Source organism: Haliotis rufescens, unplaced genomic scaffold, assembly GCF_023055435.1.
Source record: "Haliotis rufescens isolate VD_foot unplaced genomic scaffold, xgHalRufe1.0.p SCAF_6, whole genome shotgun sequence".
In the NCBI taxonomy this organism is placed as follows: domain Eukaryota; kingdom Metazoa; phylum Mollusca; class Gastropoda; order Lepetellida; family Haliotidae; genus Haliotis; species Haliotis rufescens.
The window spans coordinates 5413385-5426520 of NW_025964334.1; the positions used below are offsets into that span (position 1 = coordinate 5413385).

At 40.2% G+C, this 13136-nt stretch overlaps 1 protein-coding gene across 1 annotated transcript; it reads right to left on the reverse strand.

Annotated features, from left to right (window-relative positions):
* Nucleotides 1-1884: 1884 nt before the first annotated feature.
* On the reverse strand, nt 1885-12335 carry LOC124148784 (probable glutamate receptor). Its single transcript, XM_046520071.2, has 10 exons — nt 12130-12335; nt 11592-11791; nt 10463-10621; nt 9951-10082; nt 9148-9248; nt 8394-8484; nt 7384-7705; nt 6264-6481; nt 3142-3410; nt 1885-2197 (listed from the first exon to the last, which is right to left on the reverse strand). Exons 1-10 carry the CDS (start codon nt 12326-12328, stop codon nt 1984-1986), a joined length of 1905 nt encoding a protein of 634 aa, XP_046376027.2. The 5' UTR covers nt 12329-12335; the 3' UTR covers nt 1885-1983.
* Between the last annotated feature and the right edge of the window lie 801 nt (nt 12336-13136).

The window sequence follows — 13136 nt, forward strand, 5'->3', positions numbered from 1 at the left end:
AACTGAATTAAGTGCTTTTGTCATTGATCACTCCGAAAACGCTGACATGTCATTACTGCTCTGAATTGTTTCACTTTATAGTGCGATCATTTTAGTAAAGGCATTACAAGTAATTGTTCGTTCCATATTTGTTCGGATGTTAATGTTTTATTGATTGTTCCCGTATGTTCGTTGTGGAAATGTCAAATATGATGATGATTACAATTCATTTAATGCCACTGAGATGTAAATAGCGGCGACTATTTACCCAATAGGCGAACCATGCACTATAGTCGATGTCCATTGAGAGCAAAGTGATGTACAAGGTAGGTTCTAACAAGGACCAGGTGATAAGTAGGGGAGGTGAAATTGGGTTTAACGTCGCGTCCAAGATTATTGTACTTATATAGCGACGTGCATGTACGTGTGTGTGTTTGTGTGGCTGCTTGTAATAGTCCGGACTGATGCCGATTTATAGTGCTAGCTCACTGAGATACCATGCCGCAGTATAACATGAATACCTCACTCAGACACAGTATACTGACTCCGAGCCGACCAGTCCTTGTTTTAGCCTATTAATGCCGAGCGCCAGACAGGGTAACAACAAGTACCATCTTTTAACGTCTTTTGGTATGACGCGGCCGGGGATCGAACCCCGGACCTTCCGCTCTCCGGGCGGACGCTCTACCACTAGACCACGGAGGCGGTAGGTGATACGTAATTTACATAGATTTACATGTTTGCAAGGGTGTTCTTACTTACATTCAAAGAAAACATCACATTTGGAAATGACTCTTTTAAATTTGCAGTGTGACTAAACGAGAAAACATCATTTCTTGTCTTTAATTATATTCAATTGGTTGCTTTCAATATTATTTATTTGGTTTAATTGTACTCATATGATGAATCAGCATCATGGCATAAATATTGTCTACACTAATTTAAGCAATAAATTTCAAATATGTAATGTGTTCGTTTGAAGAAAGATTGGTTAATTCTCAGCACCCACGGCTTCTAAATCAACGTACCTATAGTACCTACAACTATGAACTTTCTATTAATCAATCGGAAAGCGTTTGCTCTTTTGGAATAGGTTCCTACGGTTACTAAACGGGGCTGGGTCGTCAGGCTTGTTGACGTGATAGTTTGCCTTTCGGCGTAGCCTGACTGCGTGGGACGTTGCTCACAATATCAATCACCTATTTGTCGGGACCAGACTCCCTTGCCCGACGTCATATAGCTGAAATTACTGCGGCGTTAGACAACAACACACAAACCCTGTCACAAAACAAATAAAGGCTCAACAACAGCGTCTTTACTTTAACACATATCAATCCATAACTCGTTCCTCGTAACTCCGTTACTTGTTAACAGACCGCCTCCGTGGTCTAGTGGTAGAGCGTCCGCCCGGAGAGCGGAAGGTCCGGGGTTCGATCCCCGGCCGCGTCATACCAAAAGACGTTAAAAGATGGTACTTGTTGTTACCCTGTCTGGCGCTCGGCATTAAGGGGCTAAAACAAGGACTGGTCGGCTCGGAGTCAGTATACTGTGTCTGAGTGGGGTATTCATGTTAAACTGCGGCATGGTATCTCAGTGAGCTAGCACTATAAATCGGCATCAGTCCGGACTAGTACAAGCAGCCTCACACACACACACCTGCATGCACGTCGCTATATAAGTGCAATAATCTTGGACGCGACGTTAAACCCTATTTCACCTCACCTCACCTCACCTCACCTCACCTCACCTCACCTCACCTACTTGTTAACATAAAAGGCACGTCTTCTTTACATTCAGTCCACACACAAATCATAAACGTGCACTCAGTGTACATGTGCGTGTTGTACGCTCTAGTTCCAGAATTAGATCAGCACTACAAATACATTTACATACAAAACCCACAAAGTAAATTGATTATGAAGCTTTCTCAAAAGATAACAAACAACGAAAAGTCATATGACCTAAAAATGTGTCCAAGCATTGTCTACATTCACGATACACATTTCAGAAGTAGCGTTCTCCGTACTTTTGAAAAACTTTCTCCAGGATGAGACACATAAGGGACATGCCCAAACCAGCCCCGCAAACGATAAACGCTGACAACAGGTCTGACACTGCAATAGGCTTTGTTTTGGAGTCAGTTACACAACTCTTCTTCTGTGGTGCCCATTTCTTATTCCATAGTGGTATAAGACCCGCTTCAACCAGTGTTTGGATTCTGAAAGAGAGACACCGTTAGCCTGTGTTACGCATTCACTACACTATCTATGCTTTGTTTGTTGTTTAACGCAGCACTCAGCAATATTCGTCAATATATATGACGGTGGTCTGTAAATAATCGAGCCTGGACCAGACAATCCAGTGATTGACATCATGAGCATCGATCCACGCAATAGGGATACGATGACATGCATCAACCACGTCAACGAGTATGACCACCCGATCCCGTTAGTCACCTCTTACAACATGCAGAGTCACCTTTTACGGCAAGCATTGGTTTCTGAAGACCTATTCTACCCCAAATCTTCACGAGTCTGCATACATATCTATACAGCAACTTACAAGCAAATTAGTAAATCATTAATAGACTCATAAACAATTACATACATATTCCTATAAGTATACCAACATACATTTTAGAAATAATGCTGCACAAAATATATAATTGCATACAATATATTACTGCATAACATATAGCATGATTAAATATACATTTTCTTGGTCCCTTGTTCACTGAAGTCAGAGTTTGTGCACACATGCTAATTTATTATACATACACACCACATTTTGTATTGTGTTTAATAGTACGGGGGGTGGGGGGTGGGGGTGGGGGGTGGGGGTGGGGGTGGGGGGTGGGGGGGCACGGTGGCCCAGTCGTCTAAGGCGCCGCGATTCGCTGTGCAGAGTTGCGCCCCTTGGGCACGCCAGAAACCTATGATTGTGGGTTCGAATCCCGGTTCGCCCCAATTATGTTTCTAGGTTTGTCAGCACCATACCCGTGCTCGTGGGTTTCACCGAAGTGGTAAACGTCTGAGACCTGCATCACTTCGTGCTTTCCTCCCACATTCAGCTGACACGCCGTGATATAACTGGAATAATGTTAAAAGCGGCGTTAAACCCAACTCACTCACTCACTCACTCACTAATAGTACAAGGATATACCTGTGTGACATCATCAGTGCTAGTGGAGAATGACGAGGGAATACAAAGCTTGAGAACAAGGGAAAGATTCCTTCATCCATGATGTGCAGCCCGCAGTGCTCACTCATGAAGAAATCAACATTGGCTCTTGACGATATCAGGGCAAAGCCGCCACTGTAAAGTTTGTTCCTTTGGCGCGTCCACTTTTGGTGTGAAGATTCATTGGCATCAGCTGCTTTTGATACTGATATCTTCTTCCATATTGCTTGAAAATCTGGATTAGAAGACGTCTAGAAACAAAACGATAATACTGTGAGATTAGTTCCAACGTGTGACCTGGCTCATTTCTGTACTATCGCGTGGTACAAGCATGCCTGGTACAGGAACTAACAGATGATACAATTCAACCATTTGATATAAATACTTATTAGCCTTATATTATAACCGATATATTTAAGTGCTGGTTTTCGACAAGGATGTATATTGTCACCTATGCTGTTTATATTATGCATAGAACTTGCATATGAACTTTTAAACGACGTGACTCGTGAAGATCCGGGGTAGAATAGGTCTTCAGCAACCCATGCTTGCCGTAAAAGGCGACTATGCTTGTCGTAAAAGGCGACCAACGGGAGTGGTCAGTCTCGCTGACTTGGTTGATGCATGTCATCGTATCCCGATTTGTGTGGATCGATGCGCATGATATCAATGACTGGATTGTCCGGTCCAGACTCGGTTATTTACAGACCGCCGTCATATAGCTGGAATATTGCTGAGTGCGGCGTTAAACAACAAACAAACAAAATGTAAACGACGTCATAAATAGTGACAACAGAAAAAGATTGATCTTTTAGATATGGTGGCCAGATATTGAAACACAGAAAGTGGTTTCTTAGAAATGACAAATTAGAAGTTGTCTCTCATTATAAGTACCTGGGAATTACATTTCCATTTAATTGTATTGGTTGGTTGGTTGGTTGTTTAACGCCGCACTCAGCAATATTCCAGCTATATGACGGCGGTCTGTAAATAATCGAGTCTGGACCAGACAATCCAGTGATTAATGTCATGAGCATCGATCCACGCAATTGGGATCGATGACATGCATCAACCAAGTCAGCGAGCCTGACCACCCGATCCCGTTAGTCGCCTTTTACGACAAGCATAGTCACCTTTTACGGCAAGCATGGGTTGCTGAAAACCTATTCTACCCGGGAATCTTCACGGGTCTTTATTGCATTGGCATTTACAAGAGTATGTGCTGTGTTATGCAGACAAGCCGAGAAAAGTTTATATCCTGTGAAGACATGTATTTGTAGCTATAAAAGAATACCTCGTGGTGCGGTATCTAAACTATTTGAGGGCAAAATTCAAACAATACATCTTTACGGGGGCGGTCGGGTAGCCTAGTGGTTAAAGCGTTCGCTCGTCACGTCGAAGACCCGGGTTCAATTCCCCACATGGGTACAATGTGTGAAGCCCATTTCTGGTGCCCCCCGCCGTGATATTGCTGGAATATTGCTAAAAGCGGCGTAAAACCATACTCACTCACTCACTCACTCACATCTTTACGGCACACACATAGGCACCACACATCGCCGTGACATAGAAAATGTTCAAACCAAATACTACAAATATGTTTTAAGTGTGGTTTATCGATTACCAAACAAGGCTTTTCAGAGTGTGGAAGATATCCACAGTATGTCAACTAAAACTGGATTTGGTTACTTCGACAACCAGATTGCACGGTATTGACAACGCTGCTACAATACTTACATAGTGAGATGATAATATGAATGTTAATTGCACTTAATGCGAGAAATGTTATTCAGTAACAGATATGCTTTGTCTTGGACTGTTCAAGTATTTGGAAATACGGAATAGCCTCTAACGATGTTTAAAAAAGCGTTGTAAAGATACGTATTTCTAAGAATGGTCGTCCGATATTTCAAACTCAAAATCTGTGTGTACATACTCCACATTCAAAACTGAAACGAATCCTCGAGTGATATTTACAACATACACACTGCAAGGTGATTAATTGTATAAAAGGTCATGTGACCCATTGTACCAATTATATAACATGCATATCCCTTGAGAGTTACAATACACCACACTATCTATGCATACATAGCTATACAGCAACTGACAAGTAAATTAGTAAATCATGAATATAATATCGACATATGAAATGTGTGCACAATATGTAACCAGTTCCATAAACGTAGACAAAAGCAACTAAGTATCACTGGTTGAACACTCTTGTTCATCCAATGAAAACTAAAACCGTCCAAAAGCGATGAATATTTAAAATGTTTCTATTCACTATGGAGTGTAACATTTTATAACATTGGTATGGATATATATTCTGTTTCATACTAACTACTCTTAGCCAGTATTAGATATATTTCATGTGGTACACAACATGTAAAGATATCTTTTAGTCGCCATACGTTACAGCATTTGAAGTTCTAAATCCCACATGATGCACAAATTTACAGGATATTCTGAGTACAATTTATATATATTCTCTTTTCTCAAAACACCAAATTTCAGCTCCATAAGTTAGAGTCAGTACAATCATTTTATCAAAAACATAAAATGTTTCATACACATTTTTTACAGTTCTATGTACAAGATTTATTGTCTTTGCAAATACGATGGCCCTTAACAAAATTCCGATGTGGTATTGACAACCTCAATATCAAACTTTATAGAAGATCAAAAGATAATGCTATTTACATATCAATGTGTCTCTTTTGCGTAAACTTTCATGAACATGAAATCAACGTATTGTTAAAGTGCCCTTTACATGCCGAAGAAAGGGAATTTTGGAAATCACAGTTATGCTATTTTTGTTAATAAAATATATGTTATTAGAAAGTAACTCCCCCCAAAAATAAGTGAATAAAAATATGCCTGTCAATATGAACGCTTTTTGTAAAAACATCTTTGTCATGGCCAAAACTATGAATATAACTTTTTTATGTCTTATTTGCCTTAGTTCTAGATATAACATTGCATATTAATCACATCTACATAACAAAAACTTATTTGCATCAGAAACAGTCAGGAAGTAACATTTATAATATTGCATAAGTGACACATTAAGGTACATGGAAAATGGTGCGTAATTTCGTTACCTTCATAATGTGCTTCAGAACGCTGCCATCTTCAATGTCAACCCCAAAGTCTTTATTTGCTGCCAGTTCTTTAAGTGTTTTGAATGGGACTTCGTCATTATTGGTTGATAGTATTGCGACAAGACTTCCAATGTAGATGGACGTCATAATCATGGCGTACACGCACCAGAAGACCAGTACCAGTCTACCTGACGTCGAGCTCGGTAAGTGGGGAATACCTAAATAAGATTGAATAATAACGGAAAAGTGAAGAATCTATTTTGATTTGTGTTCCCGTTATAAGATATACCAGCGATCAGTTATAATGTGACAGAACCTCACAAGAGGTTCATTCTCATGAATCTGTAGATGTGTTTACCCGTTAAAGGTCCCACGTTTAGCTGGTACAGACAGCACTACGTGACACAACGTTTGTGGAAATATCCTCAGAATCAAGGACATTGAAAGTTTCCACATGTCCACATTGGAAAACCTGTCTGCATAAAAGTAACCAAAGCTGCAATAGCTATTGAAGCTGGTACAGACAGCACTACGTGACACAACGTTTGTGGAAATATCCACAGAATCAAGGACATTGAAAGTTTCCACATGTCCACATTGGAAAATCTGTCTGCATGGAAAGCACCAAAGCTGCAATAGCAATAGAAGCTTGTGAAACTGCTATAGTGTTAGGGGAGGAATTCTGGTACCAGATGAGTTTCTTTCTGTCAGATGACAACCGGAAGAGGTCTTTATGTCCCCTATGCGGGATGACCATGACAAACACACGACCAGCGATGTTTGCTAGCATATATCTTGGGATATCGAACTTGGTAAAACCACTATGTAGATACGACCAGCGAGGAAACCGTGTCACACTTCTGTAAATTCGCTCTTCTTGAGACATGCAATATAAATCAGAGGCACCCTCGTGCATATATTGCCAAACAATGCCATTACAAGAACGGCTTATGTGATTATACCCATACAGTTGTGTGATCAATATAAATGTACAGTAGTGATATTCATTGCCCCTGTAGATGTTCACAAGGAGGTTCTTTCCCTCACAATATCAAGTGGCTTGAAAATAACTTTTGAAATTTTAAAAAAGAAAGAAAAAAGAGTAATGGACGGTCCATACCTTGACGGAGGGGCACAGCTATACATTCCAGCATCATTTGATTCAAAGTAGCCCAAATTGTTGGCTTGGATTTACTCTCCGTATAGAAGATATATGCCGATTCAGAAACAACAAATATCAGATACACAACTATAGCAGCGATCAGTCCGTATAGGTACACGTTTGTCTTGAAGCAGTTTTTAAGAATTCTCCATTCCGATCCTGACTTCATCTTACTCTTGTAAACAACAACTGCGTCTTCATAATTGAAAAGGTAGCCAAAAGACATAACTTTCATTCTGGCCTCGTTGGGACTGTATGGCGAAATGCATAGATCCGCCTCCTGCAGTATAAAGGATTTCATTAGATAATATCTCTCTCTCTCTCTCTCTCTCTCTCTCTCTCTCTCTCTCTGTTTCTCTCTCTGTGTGTTTCTCTCCATCTCTGTTTCTCTCTCTCTGTGTGTTTCTCTCTCTCTCTGTGTCTCTCTCTCTGTTTCTCTCTCTCTGTTTCTCTCTCTCTCCCTCTCTCTCTGTCTCTCTCTCTCTCTCTCTCTCTCTCTGTCGCCCTCTCTCTCTCTCTCTCCGTTTCTCTCTCTCCATCTCTCTCTGTCTCTCTCTCTCTCTGTCGCCCTCTCTCTCTCTCTGTTTTTGTACATCCAATGAATGACAGACTTACTGCAAACTGCAAATCTATTACTATACATTACGATTTCTACCAAATTGAATGACTAGGTTTTTGGCGTGGAAACACCCCACTATATGAGCAATAGTTTTGCAAATGTGATCCAACGCTTTACCTACAATGCTTTGACCCCTTTATTTGCATTGAATAATAAGCATATGTACAACACTGTGGTATTCCTTCTAATAAACCTCATTTGGATGTAGACGGTATTAGTCGTATATGTACGCCGATACAGACTAATTGTTTTGCGAGATGAAAAAACATATTCATACCAACATAAAAAGTAGGTGACAATACCCTACGATTTCGACAAATTTTATATTTCATTTAAGTAAAACCTTTACCCTTCTCTGCAGCATGCCCACAACACCCGTCCAGTTCCCGTCAGGTTGTAATGCTCCCCACGACCTGTCGGCTGGTTGAACGAACCTAAAACTTTATAACATTTGATTGATTTAATTTCTGGATATGTGAGTCTTAAATGAGTGAGTGAGTTATTTGGATATAACGCCGTGCGTAGGACGGTATTTCAGTGATATCACGGCTTGATGTGGGAAGAAAGCCCGAAGTGATAGTGTCATAAGCATAATCGACGCCGCACTCAACAGTGCTCCAGCTTTTTTTTACGGCGGTCTGTAAATAATCGAGTCTGGACCAGACAATCCAGTGATTTACATCATGGGCATCGATCAACGCAGTTGGGATACGACGACATGCATCAACCAAGTCAGCGAGCCTGAACACCCGATCCCGTTAGTCGCCTCTTACGACAAGCATGGGTCGCCTTTTACAGCAAGCATGGGTTGCTGAAGACATTTTCTACCCCGGATCTTCACGGGTCCATAATCATAATCAGGCCGAATCCGAGAGTCGAACCCACGATCACAGGTGTCTGGCTTACCTAGATGTAACGTACAAAACTCTGTACTGGAAATCGTAGCGCCTTAAACGATTGGGCCACGGTGTGCTCCACAGTTAAATCAACAATCGGACATTATCTATATATGGTACAGTAGGTCTATCAGCATAATGGTTAAGAACACATGAAGCCGTGATAATTATACGAAAAGTGTTCGTCATTCACTATCTCAAACCTACCTGAAATGCATGTGTTTAGCTAGGACATCTAGAACATCCCTGCATATCCCTGTAATATCAATGCTTCCATTGCTTATATTTTCTTTTGTAAAAGGGCCCCACTGAAAGCAGATATTCTTACCATCATTTGCATGATATGATTAGGTAAGCCATTTCGATTGTCACGGTATTTATTTACATCAATAAAGCACGATGTGGACGAGGGTCATTTTTTGGTCCTCTGGATATTTCAAATTAATAGGGGCGGTCGGGTAGCCTAGTGGTTAAAGCGTTCGCTCGTCACGCCGAAGACCCGGGTTCGATTCCCGACATGGGTACAATGTGTGAAGCCCATTTCTGGTGTCCCCCGCCGTGATATTGCTGGAATATTGCTAAAAGCGGCGTAAAACCATACTCACTCACTCACTCACTCACTCAAATTAATAAGAAATGAACATTAACAGAATGTACAAATATTCGACAACAGTTTTTTTCATGTCAATGTTTTGGACATATGACATGTTCAAATACTCAATATGGTATCCTTACGTATGTTGTTAAGAGTTAAACCATTACTGAAGTCTGATTCTCCTTCATGCCAGTACATCTGGTATCTTTCACAACTTTTTCAAAACGTTGAACGCATCCCATAAAATATTCAGAACTTGTGAGGACCCTTATGATATTTAGTTCTTTAAAGAGACTGTCTTTTATATTACATATTATATAAACATAGCTGTACTGGTTGTATAATCATACTTTTATGTACTTAATAAATATTGTTAAATAAAAACTTTGATTGTCAATATGTTTTCATACTTTACCTCCATGGCAAGCACTGAGAGAGTTTGTCCATTAAGATCATATTTAATGTTCTTAAAAATATAATCGCCTGGTTTCATCACAGCTTTTTCCCAGAACGTTCCTTGTGGCGTGGATTTCAGAATGTTTACTTCCTGCAACAAAATCATTTTATCACCATCTTTGTGGGGATCATACTAAGAAAATGGTTCTCATGAAACTATGGGGGCGGTGTTGTAGCCTAGTGGTTAAAGCGTTCGCTCGTCACGCCGAAGGCCCGGGTTCGATTCCCATATGGGTACAATGTGTGAAACCCATTTCTGGTGTCCCCCGCCAGGATATTGCTAGAACATTGCTAAAAGCGGCGTAAAACCTCACTCACTCACTCTCACATCTAGCCCAAAACTGTTTTGGTAAAAACGTATCGTAAGTAAATGTTTTTGCATCTCTGTGCTATGCTATCCATGCACATGTGGTGGTGTCATTACGTTATTAGAATCTCTTTTCACTTTGTTTTAAGAGTTATAAAACTTACCTCTTCACATTTGAGGCCGGGGCTCACAGAAACAGCAATGTTGTTCAGGTTTACACTATCATTTGAGGCTATTGAGAGATGCTGCGACAAAAGAAAGAGCCACCGTGATAGGCGACTTAGGGTTGTATTCATACCAAACTTCTCATCCACATATTGAATCTGAAAAAAAGGATTCATATTTTATGTAAAATCATTATTAATCATGGAATCGTTTTTAATATGTTTAAACCAGTCAATATGGATGTTCATAGACATTTCCTATCCTTCTTACGAATATGTACCACAGTGATTAAATCATACCCGTATTGTACTCAGAAAGATCCGATAAAGAATATATTAAGAATATAAGTGAATAACTCTTTTCAGGAACAGCTATTATTTGGAGGTTCTGGCTATAGAGAATATTATAGTGGTATGCGCGATAATAAGGTACCATCAAATTAGAGAGATAGGGGTCGTTTCTTGATGCAAATAAAATAATTTAGTAGAACAGGTTGGGAACCATTCATTCACCTTGTTCAGGTGTCTAAATTTGTACTGACAATACTCCATTGAACACTTCGTTGTCGGCTTTGTTCATTCATGGAAGAATCGAAACAAACCTACTATTGATTTAAAGTTTGAAAACACTTAGATTGTTCAGTTCAGATATATCAATTACAAATTGTTATTCACAGGAGACAGTTTACATTTATGAATGTTTATGTATTTGTTTGGGATATTAATTGTAATTTGTGCCAATGGCTTTGGAACTACATACATGTAGTTAGATGTGTAATCTATTCAGTTGAAGTTACTATATATCGTTAATAACATGTTTACATGAGGACAGACCCGTGAAGATCCGGGATAGAATAGATCTTCAGCAATCTATGCGAGCCGTAAGAGGCGACTATGCTTGTCGTAAGAGGCGACTAACAGGATCCGGTAGTCAGACTCGCTGACATGGTTGATGCATGTCATCGATCCCAATCGCATGGATCGATGCTCATGATATTAATCACTAGATTGTCTTGCTGAGACTCGATTATTTACAGACCGCCGTCATATAGCTGGAATATTGCTGAGTGCGGCGTTAAACAACAAGCAAACCAACCAACATGTTGTATATTGCTGTGTGTACACATACCTCTTGTATTACTTTCTCCATCGGGTACTCGTGCAGGAGAACAAGAAAGGTCAAGCTGTTCCTCATCGCCAGTAAGTTTTCCCCCTCCAACAGCTGTGTGACCCGGTCGGCTAGGTGGATATACATGGAAGCCACATCCAGAAGAATAACTTGCACTCCGTGACTATTGATGTACCGCGAGGCTTCACATGCCTGTTGTTCTAATAAAATCAATGAAAATCACAATACAGATACGAGAACGTAGTGTACAATAGAAATCCAAAAGGCCAAGATGTTTAAAGCCAAACTTTTATTTTTCTCATTTAAGACCAAAGGATTTTGATAAAGTGCGTGAGAGTATTGCCTTCAACGTCGCTTTGAACAGTACATAAGTTGCATCATGGCGTTACAGCTTTATAAAGATCTTATGCGTTTACGTTTGTGAAAATTAGGAATGGTGTCAGTACGTTTGTTATATAAAATGGTGCTTTATTAATGAAGCCTTACTATTAAGGGTCTGAACATATGTTTATATTTGTGGACAGTAAGTGTTTCTTACCTGACTCATGGTCGAAAACTACTGTTATAAACTTGACATCAGCTGTAAGTAGTCCGTGATACCCGCATCCTGGGGACGTGTTTTCCGACAGAATATGTTCACACCTACATGTACAAAAGCACATCATAATAAGATACACTTGAAGCGTTAACACTGACGCATTATTACACAGCAAATCTGCCTCTCTACCACCTGCCATGGCAATTTATGAGCGTTAGAACGTTGGCGAATATAAGTAAACATGTTGAAATCAATAATACCTTCACAGAACGGATATTTACCCAACTGCCCCAATTATCGCCTGATCATGAAACGCATGAGTTGGTAACTTGTAATTCAAACGTTTACAGTGTGTTGGTGGTCCCTGGCACAGATTACATTTAGGCTCATTCTCCCGAGAGCAACATTTGGTGCAAAATGGATACTTTTCAGAAGGGCCCATCTCGCTCTTGCGAGAAGGTACTCACCTCGGCAATCGATACCGTATTAACTACAACAAAGGAACCAATCGACCATTACCTCATCATTAAATTCCTAAGGCAAACAACACAAGTCAACTTCCATTTAGTTTTATTTTATTATAATTTCAACATTCATCAAATTATATTTCACAAATCGACATAATACATTTCAGAAAGTGTCTAGATGGAGAGCATTGAACTCTCGTCAGCGTACTCCATCCGTGAGATTGTTCCTGTCTGAGGTCTCTCTCTGCATGTGTCATCTGTATCTATGCAATACATTCTTGTACGTGCGTTGTTTGGCTGGTTGTCACCCAACAGTCTGGTTCGGGACATGCATAGTTTTATTGGTATGCTGAGGGGTTTTCTGAATGAACTGCAGAAATGTGTACAGGCAATGGCTGGTCTTGGCGGAAAGCTTGCGTAGTTTGTTCAAGATCCTTTCCTCAGCCTGTTAGCCGCCTCCTTGTACATTGATGATAAAGGTGATGTCCTCTCAGGCATCTTATTCTTGACACGGGGTATTGAAGTGCTGTATCTTTGACT

Excerpts from the sequence above, each read along its gene's own strand:
- LOC124148784 (XM_046520071.2), bottom strand. The coding sequence starts at position 12,328 with ATGGCAGGTGGTAGAGAGGCAGATTTGCTGTGTAATAATGCGTCAGTG. Across the intron at positions 10,083-10,462 it reads CCGGCCTCAAATGTGAAGAG|GAAGTAAACATTCTGAAATC; the intron begins GTAAGTTTTATA and ends ATTTTGTTGCAG. Across the intron at positions 2,198-3,141 it reads GCACTGATGATGTCACACAG|AATCCAAACACTGGTTGAAG; the intron begins GTATATCCTTGT and ends TCTCTCTTTCAG.